Source organism: Pelobates fuscus, chromosome 9 (genome assembly GCF_036172605.1).
Source record: "Pelobates fuscus isolate aPelFus1 chromosome 9, aPelFus1.pri, whole genome shotgun sequence".
Lineage (NCBI taxonomy): Eukaryota > Metazoa > Chordata > Amphibia > Anura > Pelobatidae > Pelobates > Pelobates fuscus.
The window spans coordinates 156295559-156310062 of NC_086325.1; the positions used below are offsets into that span (position 1 = coordinate 156295559).

Below are 14504 nucleotides of genomic sequence, written 5' to 3' on the forward strand. Positions count from 1 at the left end.
TTCCAAGTGGCGGACAGCAAACGCTGAGATAGGCGAGAAGCGCTTCCAAGGGAGAAGGATCGATTAACCCTTTCAGAGGGGACCTACATTATATTAGACAGGTGGTTATAATGATGTGGCTGATCAGTGTAGGTTGTATCCACACACAAACTGCATACATTAAATACACACACTGCATTAGTGGGGGGCGGATTGTGACCACGGGCCCCAGGATTTGAGCTGTTTAAAAAAACAATTACATTGCATTAGCCCTTTAATTTATGAAACTGTTCTTTTAGATATCTAATGCCAGGGTTAAATCAATAATTTCTGTTGAATCTTGAGCTAAGTACTTTGGGTGAATAGTCCGAGTTTAATCTTGTTTTTTTATCCTGTAAACTCCACGAGACAGTTGTCACTCACATAACAGTTCTGTGTCGGCACAATTAATGTAATAACTGAACTCCTAACGTACGTGTGGTTAGAAAACATTATACAGAATCCATACAATGATCAGAGTCCTCACGTCCTGCAGTGTGCCATAGATTTCTGTATTTCGTTTATTACGTTACTTACAGGGATGAAGACTTTGGCATAATGTTTACGCTGACAGCCAAGCGTTTTTCCAAGATTCCCCTATGGAAAACAGAGACAATGAATGTTTTAGCGCTTGGACACATTTCTCTTCCTGTTTCAAAGAGATTACTCCACCACCTTGAGTGCCTGCTATGAGCAACTCTCTTTCTTAAAGGAGTACTCCAACCAAAAACCAGTGTCCCATGAAAACACCAGTTCCGGTTAGAGTAGCATAATATATATTAACCTGGGCTAAACTAGCCGCATATAATTAAAGGAATATTAAAGGCACCCAATCAGATTTAGCTTAATGAAGCCGTTTTGGTGGTTAGATCGTGTCTCTGTAGTCTCACTGCTCAATTCTCTGTCATTTAGGTGTTAAATTACTTTGTTTATGCAGCCCTAGCCACCAGTGCTGTATTTACAGCGAGGCTAACAAGGCATTTGCCTTGGGTGGCAGTTTAAGGGGGGCGGCAAAAAACGCAACCCCCATAAGTGCCCTGGCACATGCCTTGGTAGCCTATTTCATGGAGGACCCAAAAGCTGGCCAGCTGGCCACCTCAGAGTCCCCCAGAGGCACGCAGCTGCCAATATTGTGGGCAGGTGGCGAGGGAGAGCCGTCCTCTGAGCTCTTCCTGCTCAGCTCTCTCGCGTGCCCAGCGGTGTTGCTGGAGCCGGAATATGATGTCCTTCCATCATATCAGCATCACTCAGCGGCATGCAAGGGAGCTGAGCAGGAAAATTACAGCTCCCTCACTACCTGCAGTGACTGGCCGCCTATCCACTCTGCTGCACATGAGCCCAGCAGCTTCCAGACGGCACCAGGAGACAGCAGCAGACAGCCCTGCAGCACCACTGGACCCAGGGAAAGAATCCACTCCAGGTCTCCCACAGGTAGGGAGGCTGAGTGGATTTAAATTAATACAATAAATAAATCATTTGTGAGTGTGAGGCAATGCTTGTGAGTGTGAATCTGTCAGTATCAGGGTATGTATCAGTGAATGTGTGTATGTGTGTGTGTCTGTCAGTGGATGTGTGTGTGTCTGCCAGTGTATGTCTGTTAGTGAGTGTGTCTGTCAGTGAATGTGTGTGTGTCTGCCAGTGTATGTCTGGTGAGTGAGTGTCTGTGTTTGTCAGTAAATGTGTGTGTCTGTCAGTGTATGTCTGTGAGTGTGTCTTTTAGTGTGGTGTCTGTCAGTGAATGTGTGTGTGTCTTTCAGGGTGTATGTCAGTGAGTAAGTGTGTCTGTATGTGTGTGTCTGTCAGTCAAAGTGCGTGTTGCTCCTAAATAGGAAGAGGTGCGGCTTTGACAGGAAGGGGTGGGGCAAATTTAGATTAGGGAGGTGCCTGAGTTTCGTCATGCCTAGGGCAGCACAAATCCAAAATACACCACTGCTAGCCACACCTCCCTACATGTGACTTACACGGCTTTGCTAAATACTTCCTGTAAAGAGAAATCTAATGTTTAAACTGCCTTTATTGCAAATTATGTTTAATTTAGAATTTCCTATCTCCTCCTATGTTAATAGCTTGCTAGACTCTGCAGATGCCTCCTGTGTGTGAATAAAGTAAAATTTACAGAGCAGGAGATAAAAAAAACTTCTAAGGCATGTTAACATCTGATTGAAAAGGAAACCATTGTTTCATGCAGGTCGTGTCAGTCACAGTCAGGGGAGGTGTGGCTAGGGCTACAAGGAATATAACAAAAGTAATTTAACTCCAAAATGGCAGATAATTGATAATTGATCAGTGAGACTTCAAGAGTGTGCTCTATACACCAGAACTGCCCCATTAAGCGAAAGTTGTTAACTGGGCTGGCTAATGACACTGTAGTTGGTCAAAAAAAACTGAAGTGGTCATGGTGCTTGGAGTAGCACTTTAATTTATACACATGTACTCCGACCGAGGACTACAATAGGAAAGAATAAACGTTGTAATCATTAATTATCATGTAATTATTATTAACACTTTACCTGCCAATATTTATTATCCACTGTACCTGCCAATATCTTTTGCAATTTGCTCGTTCGGGCAGTTGACATAGGCTAGAGAGTGGGCCCCAGGGATGTAGCTTCCAGTGAGCGATGAGTGAATCTGAAAGTATAGGCTTTTAAAGACGGGGTACATTAAACAGGAACTGATCATCACCTGCAATACAAACACAGCAATAAGGGTTTTGTTTAATAATGAATTCGCAGCATGCAATGCGCCCAATACAATTTAATCGCATAATATCATACAGAGTCTGTAAATAAATAGTCTGACAGCACAGTAGAATATTTGTGAAATATAATTGGCCATTCCCGCTTTCAAAAATTGGTGCAAATAGCGGGGTGGACAGAAACTAATTGTGTTGCAAATATGGTATATTCCAATTTGCAGGGATTGGTACAATTTATGGGATGTTTCCAGTCCCAGTGATTGGGACATACCCCTAAAATAGAAATTGGCAGATTACTGAACTGGCATGTATCCTTATTATTATTATTTTATTATTTATATAGCGCCATCAGATTACGTAGCGCTGTACAATGGGTGGACTAACAGACATGTAATTGTAACCAGACAACTGGACGTACAGGAACAGAGAGGTGGACGGCCCTGCTCGATGAGCTTACATTCTACAAACCAGAACACCAACCAGGGCTGCGCATACGCAGAGCTGCAGTCCCTTACATTGTGATGGCCTTGACATATCCTTCGTCGTGTAGATGTCAAACCTTTGAGGGGGTGGAATCCCAGGTGGAACAGAGGTTCTAATAGAACACTTTCTCACTAGTCCGACACCGTTGGGAGGTAATAATGACTAACAGACAGGTAACTTATTATTACCTATTATTATTGCATTCGAATAATGTATTTCTGACGTACAGTGTAGCTCCTGGAGCAGCAACCATATATCAGTACTTGGGTGTCCGACTCCCATCACCGAATGTTTGTGACCTACTTTAAATTGAATCTTCCAATTTTCTGTACATATATCATTTGAATATATGGGAGTGAGCGCAGGACTTATCTTTTTGTGATATCATTTGAAGAAATTGTTATTTATTATTTTTTTTTGCTGTTGTTTTGTAAGAAGATGAAGTCTCCCGTCAGATTTGCATTAGGAGCAGATGTTAAATCCCACATACCAAAGAAAAAGCAACGCGAACGTTTATTATTAAAAACGCATCACTAATAGCTGGATGTGGCAGGTAGAACTATTATAAACACTCCTGCTTGCTACTTGACAAAACCGTACACACCAATAGTATTTGGTGGAATAAACACCTTGAATTTTTTTTTAAAATGTAAAATAAATGTGCCAGTTACTCAAAGCATATCATCTCCCAAGTGACCCTGTTCAATAGAGACAGCCCCTCTTTTCTACCCTAACATTCTTCTTTCCCAGCACTCGTTTAGGGTTAGGAATTCGGAGTGCATACAATGTGAATTGAATGTGAAGACACAAGTAGACGAATTGGAAACATTATCTATGTTAGCTTCGCTTTGAGTTTGGCTAAGTTGGCTTTAAATCGGAAATATACTTTGAATTCCCGACAATTAACGAATATTCGTAATATTTTCAGTGTCTTCATTTTTTCTGTCTGACTTTGCAACAGAGACTCATAGTAACAATTTAACAAATCTACAGTAGCGTGTCTTTAAACTGCCTTTATCTTTGCACAAGTGTGTCAGTATGTGTGTCTGTGTGTGTCAGTATGTGTGTCTGTGTGTGTGTCAGTATGTGTGTCTGTGTGTGTCTGTGTGTGTCAGTATGTGTGTCTGTGTGTGTCAGTATGTGTGTCTGTGTGTGTCTGTGTATGTCAGTATGTGTGTCTGTGTGTGTCCTTGTCCTAATGTATCTCCATACGGGGTGTCTGTTTGCATGCTTATGTCTATGCATGTGTGTTAGTGTCTGTGTGCTTGTGTTTGCGCATGAGCGTATGTATGTGTATATTTTAACAACATAAGGCTGTCTGTATTTGTATCGTTGTCATTGTCTGCATTTCTGTATGATCGGCTTGGTTCCTGAAATTGTGTAGAACTGGCAAAGGAATCATAGATTTTAGACCAAAATATTTAGAGATGCGGGGAAAAAAAGTTGAAGGGTTAAATAACTCCAAAGTCTCCCTAGTTTGTAGGGGCAGTCCCTATTTTGTGCCCAAATCTCTCTGTCCCTCTTCTCTATCCTAATGTCCCTCTTTTCTAGGAGCTCCATATTGTTGGTGTGTCTGAGTGTATAACAGAGCTCCACAACAATAATACTCCCAGTAATGTGTCAGAGTGTATAACAGAGCTCCACAGCAATAATACTCCCAGTAAAGTGTCTGAGTGTATAACAGAGCTCCACAGCAATAATACTCCCAGTAATGTGTCTGAGTGTATAACAGAGCTCCACAGCAATAATACTCCCAGTAATGTGTCTGAGTGTATAACAGAGCCCCACAGCAATAACACTCCCAGTAATGTGTCTGTGTGTATAACAGAGCCCCACAGCAATAATACTCCCAGTAATGTGTCCGAGTGTATAACAGAGCCCCACAGCAATAATACTCCCAGTAATGTGTCTGAGTGTGTAACAGAGGCCCACAGCAATAATACTCCCAGTAATGTGTCTGAGTGTATAACAGAGCTCCACAGCAATAATACTCCCAGTAATGTGTCTGAGTGTGTAACAGAGCTCCACAACAATAATACTCCCAGTAATGTGTCTGAGTGTATAACAGAGCTCCACAGCAATAATACTCCCAGTAATGTGTCTGAGTGTATAACAGAGCTCCACAGCAATAATACTCCCAGTAATGTGTCTAAGTGTATAACAGAGCTCCACAGCAATAATACTCCCAGTAATGTGTCTGAGTGTATAACAGATCTCCACAGTAATAATACTCCCAGTAATGGCAATAATACTCCCAGTAATGTGTCTGAGTGTATAACAGAGCTCCACAGCAATAATACTCCCAGTAATGTGTCTGAGTGTATAACAGAGCTCCACAGCAATAATACTCCCAGTAATGTGTCTGAGTGTATAACAGAGCTCCACAGCAATAATACTCCCAGTAATGTGTCTGTGTGTATAACAGAGATCCACAGCAATAATACTCCCAGTAATGTGTGTGAGTGTATAACAGAGCTCCACAGCAATAATACTCCCAGTAATGTGTCTGTGTGTATAACAGAGATCCACAGCAATAATACTCCCAGTAATGTGTCTGAGTGTATAACAGAGCTCCACAGCAATAATACTCCCAGTAATGTGTCTGAGTGTATAACAGAGCTCCACAGCAATAATACTCCCAGTAATGTGTCTGGGTGTATAACAGAGCTCCACAGCAATAATACTCCCAGTAATGTGTCTTCAAACTACAATAAATGTGATTAGAAATCAGTCTTTGTAAATATGATACATTGTTCTTGTTTTGAGTAAGATTTTAGTTGCATAAATTGTTATTAGTAAATCACCTAAAATGTCTCAGAATAGCCCTGCCCCCGGCCACACTCCTATTCACACCCCTAAAATGAAAGTGTCTCTCTTAGTCCATTTGAAATGTTGAGAGATGGGGGATTTTGCCAGTTCGGCTACATTGGAGTCAAATCTGAAATCCCTGTCATTTCTCCACATTCCCAGTCTAGTGAATTTACTACAATGTGTTTGAAATCGTGTTCGTTTCTGCTCGCAGATGTCTGCTTGTTAAATATTAATAGGTTCCATTATGTTCGCTGGTACTAATGTTGTGAATCACATCCGAGTGCATTATCTTATCAAATCCCAGGTGGGAGAGATTTCTGGATCGACTTGTTAGTATTACAGAATATGCTTCGTAAAACAGGCCAGCAATTAATAAGGAGAATCAATCGGTCTCACTAGTGCAAACGCTACTTCCTGACTATAGAAACAGGATAAAATGCCTGGGATTTTCAATGTCTTTATTTGCCCATCGTGCTATTTCCAGATTCGCAGTAGCAGATTCAGTAAAGTTCAGAAGTGTACTATGCTTGACCTACATTTTTCCATATGACATTCTGAAAACTCGAGAAACCTACTCCCGAGAACATTACTGTACCTGGAAATGTATCGGAGCTCAAACTGGAGTATTACTGCGTTGGCATATGCCCAGGGCACAAAACTCATTGCTGAAACTATTAGCAGAATCTGAAGACAACATAAAAATTCTAGACATGTAAAAAAAATCTGGGTTGTGTACTGGTTCCTTCAGCCACTCTGGAACCATTAAAGCATACAGACATCCATTCCCCCAGTAACCAGACGAAACATAGTTCTGGGAGTCAATCGAGGTCTATTGGAAACACACGGCTTTTATGCAAAGACCCTTAAATGGGGTCACCCACACAATAATACAGGGCTTTTCCTCCCAGGATGCTCTACAGAAAAATATACCATATTCGAAAACACTCCAAAAATACATTTTCAGAAGGGGCTTATTTGATTGCATGGGAGGTCAGAGCTTCCAATCAAAATTCCTCTTTGATGCTGGGACCCCAACTGAGCCACTCTGCAAGGTGTGAGAAGTCACACACAGTTGGCCTGGAAGTATGGCTTCAGTATAAACTAACTCTCTCCCTTGCCATGTTTCCCGATTTCCTCCTAGATAAGGTGTCCTTTGATATAAATAGTCATCAGCCCTCGAGAAAACCCTCTGTGCTACAGTATCATATTAAAGACACTTACCCACAGATTAATAACTATGCCTCATTTCTATTACATTTAGAATGGGACAAACACAATAGTCTAATCAAGCCCAAACATGATTTGCGAACAAGGGGAAAAAGCGAATGAGTAGTAGTTCTGCCACATGTACATTGGAGAAAAAAAAATAAAAGGTTTCTGATAAACATCTCAACGTGGATTAGAACATCAATTTTGCAATATGATGGGTGTAACAATATATGCAATTCAGTAATGGTGGGAGCAGTAGAACCCCCTTACAGTTCCTCTGATCTCCATTGTAGCAGCCTCGATCTGTGCTATGCAGTTGCAGCATAGGCAACTTGAAGAACTCCAGATGTGTTGGACTAGATCTTCCATAATGTTGGCAAACATCAGGAAAGATGTAGTCCACAACATCTGGTGTGCCGAAGGGTGCCTACACCTGCCTTACACATGCTGGAAGAATATAGGTAAAGTGAACAGTTAAACTTACCTTAAATTATCCCATATACGTTGAATACATCATATATCATAAACATACATAGTGTATTCAATGTAAAATATAGAGATTTATTCCCTTTTCCTCAGTTCCAGCCCCGTTTCGTGGGTGTTACTCTTTGTCGCCGTCCTTCACTCCGCCTGGATTCCGATTCTGTTCTTCTTTGAGCTGCCTTGGTTTGGATGCATAAATGGGCACAAATGGGCAGATTCTCAGGGTAAGTGGACAGTTTATTTGTGTGAATGTGCGTATTCTCTGTAAACGACGAGTTGTGTATTTATGTGAATTGGAAGATATTCGAGGTCACACAACACGGGAGTTGTTCCTGCTTCGATTCAGATGACTCAATTAAAGCTAAATAAAATATTTTGGCTACATGCCTACAACCAACTGGTTCTGTCATCTTAATGATTCATATTGCAAATCTGAAGAATATTGACGTCCATTCAATTGAATGTTCATAGTTGTAGCCGACCGGGGTCAGGATTTTGCCAGTCCTGATCTCAAAGCAGACTGACTTGTTCTGGACTTTTTGTTTAAATAACCCCACAATGAAGGAATACATCAAGGAGGAAAACTGATACCGTTGCCTCGGAGAGCCCTTTCTATATCTGAAGCATCAAAATGAACCGGACAAAAGACTGTCTGTCTGTATATCTGTTATCCCAAAGCGTCTCTATGCTCCATTGCCAAATGCAAAATAATAATGCACATAGAGGAAAGCAACTGACTTTCAGAAAATGGTTTCAGTAAATCAAAAACTTTGTCTTACTTTGATTTCAAAGGAACTGCAATGCATTCTGGGTGCAAATCAATTATAATGGAATCTGAAAAAGATATAGCAATTCCCAGTTAAAATTCTGCCAACTCCATGTCTCTCTCCCCCCCCCCTCCCCCCTCCCTCTACAGCGGTTTGTTTTTGGCACTTCCGCCTGAATTGAGGCTGATATTAGTGTTCCATAACCATACAGACTAAAAGGAACATTACCATGTTTCTTATTCCTCCTCCAAGGTGTTTTGTCTCCTACCCCCATATGTATCATCCCCAGCCCCTCCATATGTTTAATCCACTCCCCCCAGCACCTTTAATGTGTCTCATTCCCACCCCAGCCCTCCATGTGTCTCATTCCCTTCCCCAGCCCGGCCCCCTCCATGTCTCGTTCCCTCCTCCCAGACCTTCCTTGTGTCTCCTGCCCTTCCCGCAGCCCCTCCATGTGTCTTCTTCCCTCCCCCCAGCTTCTTCTTGTGTCTCATTTCCTCCAGCCCCCCATGCAAGGTCAGCACATCATATAGGCTCAATGCCTCAGTCCCTCCATGTGTCTCATTTCCTTCCCCAGCCCCTCCATGTCTTGTTCCTTCCTCCCAGACCCTCCTTGTGTCTCCTGCCCTTCCCCCAGCCCCTCAATGTGTCTTCTTCCCTCCCCCCAGCTTCTTCTTGTGTCTCATTTCCTCCAGGCCCCCATGCAAGGTCAGCACATCCTATAGGCGACTTAGGCAGTCGCCTAGGGTGCACCGGCCCAGGGGTCGCCAGATTTAAGTGACTGGCAGGAGGGAAGCACACAGCGCTCCCTCCTGCCAGTCAGTCAATGTAGCGTGGCTGGGCGGTGCGGACCACGGTACAGGTGCTTCTGTTTTCTGTACCCAGCCGCCGACGGACTGACAGGAAGTGCTCGCATAGGTGGGAGGCACAACAGGGATGGAGGACCACTAAGGGGGAGGGGGGAGGAGCACTAAGGGGGGAGGGGGGAGGACAAATAAGAAGGGGAGGACCACTAAGAGGGTAGGGAGGACCACTAAGGGGGAAGGGAGTAATAGGACCGCCAAGGGAGGAGAGGGGGGGCTGGAGAGGACCACTAGGGGGGAGGACCACTAAGGGGGAAGGGAGGACCACTAAGAGGTGGGGGGAATGAAAGGACCACCAGGGAGGGAGAGGGGGACTGGAGAGGACCACTAATTGTTTGGGAGTGGGGGGAAAGGGAGGACCACTAAGGGGTTGGAGGGGAAAACACTGAGGGACAGGAGGTAGATCACTAATTGATAGGAGGGGAGAGCACTATAAAAAAAAAAAAGGTCTGCTCCCCTCTCAGCCCCTATCCTAGCCCACAAACCCTCTCTTTTACACTACATACATACACAATGCATCCTTACACATACACAGAAACACACAATGCATCCCTACTCACATACAGACACTCCGAAACACGCAATGCATCCCTTACGCACACATACACACACTGCTTATCTTACAAACACAGAAGCAAATTGCATCTCTTGCACACACTCAATGCACCCCGTATAGACACACACTGCATTAAATTACACACCCAGAAACACACAATGCATTCCTTACACACAAACACACACTGCATCCCCTATACACACACTACATCCCTTACACAAATTGGTACCCCTATACACTACATTCCATAAGAACACACACACATTACATCCTCTGCAATAACACATCCCCTAAACACATACACTCCACTTCCTGTGAGCGAACTCATGGGTGGGCCATGTAGATGGACTTATGGGCAGGCATACTCACGGTCAGGCCCTGGGGGCCCAGACCTTGAGCTGTGTAAGGGGCCCCAAAAATGGAGCTGCTTCCTGTTCGTTGAATTTCGTGAGCACTGTTACAAACAGCCTCCAGAGAGCCTCTTCTACACCAGACCTGTGGAGCCAGACTGAGCCCATCATCCTCCTCTTGTCCTCATCTGGTGGTAAGTAGGCAATCCAATATATTATTAGTGGCACTAATGTCTAATTTACCTCAAATTAAAGGGACACTATAGTCACCATCTGCAGCTTTATGTATTTGTTCTGGTGTCTATAGCCAGTCCCTGCTGGCTTTTTAATGTAAACTCACACTGTGTGCAGCACTGGCGTTAGTTCATATGGTAGATCATATGGGTGGGGCATTGTGATGTCACATGAGGGGCAGAACATATGGGGGGGCGGCAAATTTTCATGCACCGGCCCTGCCCCCATGTGTCTCATTCTCCCAATCCCCTTCCTGTGTCTCATTCACTCTCCTCCCCCAGCCTCACCATTTGTCTCATTCCCTCTCCCCCCAGCACATCCATGTGTCTCATTTCCCCCCCCCCCAGCCCCTCCATGTGTATCATTTCCCCCCAGCCCTTCCATGTGTCTCATTTCCTCTCTCAACCCCCAGCCCCTCCATTTGTCTCATTCCCTCTCCCCCCCCCCTACATTTGTCTCATTCTCTCATTTCCTCTCTCATCCCCCGTAGCACCTCCATTTGTCTTATTCCCTCTCCCCCCAGCCTGTTCATGTATCTACTTTTCCCCCCAGCCTCTCCATGTGTCTCATTTTCCCCCAGCCCTTCCATGTGTCTCATTTCCTCTCTCATCCCCCCAGCCCCTCCATTTGTGTCATTCCCTCACCCCTCTCCCGCCTCCCCTCCTGTACCCTCTGACTCTGTGTAGTGTGTCAGGGTGGTACCGAGTCTCAAAGGAAGTGGTCTCTTACTGAGCACTTCCTGTAAGACCACAACCGCTCGGCCGCGCTAAATTTTTGTTTGCCTAGGGCGGCAAAAATCCTTGCACCGGCCCTGCCCCCATGTGTCTCATTCTCCCCCAGCCCCTTCCTGTGTCTCATTCATTCTCCTCCCCCAGCCTCACCATTTGTCTCATTCCCTCTCCATCCCACCCCTCCATTTGTATCATTCTCACATCCCCCAGCCCGTCCATGTGTCTCATTTTCCTCCCAGCCCTTCCATGTGTCTCATTTCCTATCTTATCCCCCCCCCAAGCCCCTCCATTTGTGTCATTCCCTCTCTCCCCCCTCCCCTTCTGTACTTTCTGACTTTGTGTAGTGTGTCAGAGCGGTACCCGGTCTGACAGGAAGTGCTCTCTCACTCACTGAGTACTTCCTGTGAAACCACAATCCGCTCGGCCGCGCTACACACAGAGACTGGCAGGAGGGGTGCAGTACTGTGCTCCCCTCCTGCCGGTCACTTGGTAACCATGGGCTCCTGGCTAGTGCGTCAATGCACTATGCACCAGCCCTGAAGTTGTGGTGGCTGACGGTTGCAGGGGTCGCAGCTGTGGCTGACGAATAGATTGGCAGATATTTTAAAATATAATCTAACCTCCTGTTTGAATTCCAGTAATTAGTCACATACAAGCCACACAAAAGTCTCAATCTGTGAGCATCAGTCTAACCCAGAGGTTGGTTCCTTTCGGCACTCAGGAAATTGTGGACTACATCTACCCTGATGCTTTGCCAGCATTATGGCTGTAGGAGCATTATGGGTAATGTAGTCCACAACATCTCAAATGTTGAAGGTTGTCTACCATTGGTCTAGCCAAACATCCACTTTAATCTTTCCCAGAATTCATCACAAACAATGCGAGACCAGGAGTGAGGCACAAACCTTCCTTGCAGTTTCTTGTTCCTTGACACAGGAACCAAATATTTGGAATAATTTACCGAAGTGTGAAATGTCAAAAATTTATAGTGACTTCGATGTAAATGTAAAATGTTAGATTTAAATTACCAATTGGGAAAATTTCTCCAAATTTGCTAAATTCTCAGTTGGCCTTTTTTGGCCTCAAATTTGAAATTCACTTTGAGATCCCAAATTCACACTATAGTTATTACCCACGAGAGAGTAGTTATTCTCTTTTTTTAGATACTGCTAACGTCGCATTTACCGATGGTACCAATTTTTTACCGAACAGTATACTGTGGTGAATTAGAAAACAAACTGCAGAATTCAGACTCAAATATCCGAGCTACGATTACAGCAACACTGGAGAATTTTTACAGATCAGCTATTTTGTCCTGGTTTCTGCAAATAGCTCACTGTGCTCCGCCGTTTAGCGGTGCCATCCTTCTATAACTGTATTAGTAGATTAAACCGGCATATTCTGCATGGCTGACTTCTTTACGGGTGCTTCAGATTCAATTATCCAGATGCCAGCCACATCAGGGGTTGACGACAGACTGCAAATGGTTGTAAAAAGGATCTCTTAAATGAATCATCGAGACGCTAATGACCCTATTGTACTTTTTCCTTTATCAATTTCCGCTGTCTTTCAACCACAATCCACAAGGAAGGAACGCAAGATGAAATTACTGGGAAGGCAGATCATTGTTGTATACCAGTCCTGTAATCTATGACGGCAAAACCATTTGACTATTTGATTTCAAAAGGTTGTTCGCATACGTACGTTACGTAGGTAGCAAAATATGCTTTTAAAAAATGTATACTTTATGATTTTTTTTTCCTGCTTTTGCCTTAAAATGTGCATTTATTTTGTTTTTTAATGTAGACCACTAAATAAATAGAATTTAATAGAATAACGATGGCTCACTGTGATATGTCCAAGATGTTTCTAAACTACACTTCCCATGAGGCTCAGGCAGACATTAGCTGGCTGAGCCTCATTGGAAGTGTAGTTTGGAAACATCTTTACGTGAATGTAGTTCAGAAATATCATTGTGTCAAGTTTCTCTAAGAACTACTGCTTGAAGTACTGCACAGCACTCAATGGATTAATAAAGTGTAAAAAAAATAAAAAATTGTATATTTAAATGTTAAAACATATAATGTTCAATTGTTTATAACTATATTCTATTATCTTGTAAAACAGGTAAATAACTACGCCATCAAATCAGATTTGTGAGTGTGTAACTCAATTTACCTTTTTTTAAATTTAACATAAAAACAATAAGAGTATTTATTTATTTACTGAACGGTAAATTGTGGTGCATTCAATATTATGCAGATTGATATTAAAATATTAGTGTGGTCATTGATGTTAATATTAATTAAAGAGCACCAACATAGTCTGCAGCGCAGTACAATGGTTAGAGAAACAAACCAAGCAACTGCAGTTTCTTCCCTAAAAGTGAAGCAGGGATTTACATTTTCTATACACATTTAATAGTATTGCAAAGCAAATCAGTTATAAAAAAAAACAATTGCATGAAATACATTTTTTTTTATAAATTAAAAACTTACCAGGAGAACCACTGCCCAGCTTGGACGAGGCAAATTCGGAGAGGGTAAGTGACAACGCTGGTACCAACAGGCCATGATCAGGAGACAGCTGATGTCTTTAGGTTTTTCATTACGACAGAGACTGGATGGGATGTGGCTTCTTCTGACTGTGTATCAAGGCAATCACAAGCAATAACTGTAGCCAAGCACACAGAATGATCCTGTTCTTTCCCCGTCTGTTTAAAGTATTCTCCTCCTTCTCTAGGTACTAACACTGGCCCTTTCACCCCCCCATGTAGATAACACGAAGGGGGGTACTTAAAACTCTAAGGGGATTATACGCCAAACAGCGGAAGGGATAACCCTTTGCAACACTTAGTTTGAAAAGACGGGGAAAAAAAATTACTTTGTACATTTACCTTCATCTCAGTTTTTCGCTTCGTAAACAAACTGACCTGTTTTGTTTTTTTTGTCATTTGTAGACACAATGTTCTGCACCGACATCTGTGCTTCTTCCTTTGCCATTTTAAAGACCAGTAACTAAGCGAATCAATGTTTTTGGTAATTGGTAGCATTGATTTTTCAGTTTAAAGTACTAGTTAATCATGCTGGAAAGTTTCCAGTCTAGAATATCATTTTATATTAATTACATTCGCAAGGGGGAACCCTAACCAGCCACCCAGCGCAAGTTTGCAGGAAAGAAATTTGCATAGATTTGCATCATCTGCCTTGCCGTGCCTTGATAGCAAAAATGTCCATTCAATATAAATTAGAAAAAAATAAAACATAACCAAAACACACATAACGTATAGCAATACATTTAC

At 43.0% G+C, this 14504-nt stretch overlaps 1 protein-coding gene across 2 annotated transcripts in view; it reads right to left on the reverse strand.

The window, feature by feature from the left end:
* LOC134573239 (protein CutA homolog) overlaps positions 1 to 13865 on the reverse strand; it is a 28404-nt gene extending 14539 nt beyond the window's left edge. For both annotated transcript variants that reach the window (XM_063432851.1, XM_063432849.1), the window contains exons 1-3: positions 13702 to 13865; positions 2555 to 2703; positions 556 to 615 (exon numbers count right to left, since the gene is read on the reverse strand). In XM_063432851.1, the coding sequence (XP_063288921.1) occupies positions 556 to 615; positions 2555 to 2703; positions 13702 to 13776 (284 nt within the window). In that variant the 5' untranslated portion in view covers positions 13777 to 13865. The remainder of the gene's footprint in view (positions 1 to 555; positions 616 to 2554; positions 2704 to 13701) is intronic.
* Positions 13866 to 14504: the final 639 nt, after the last annotated feature.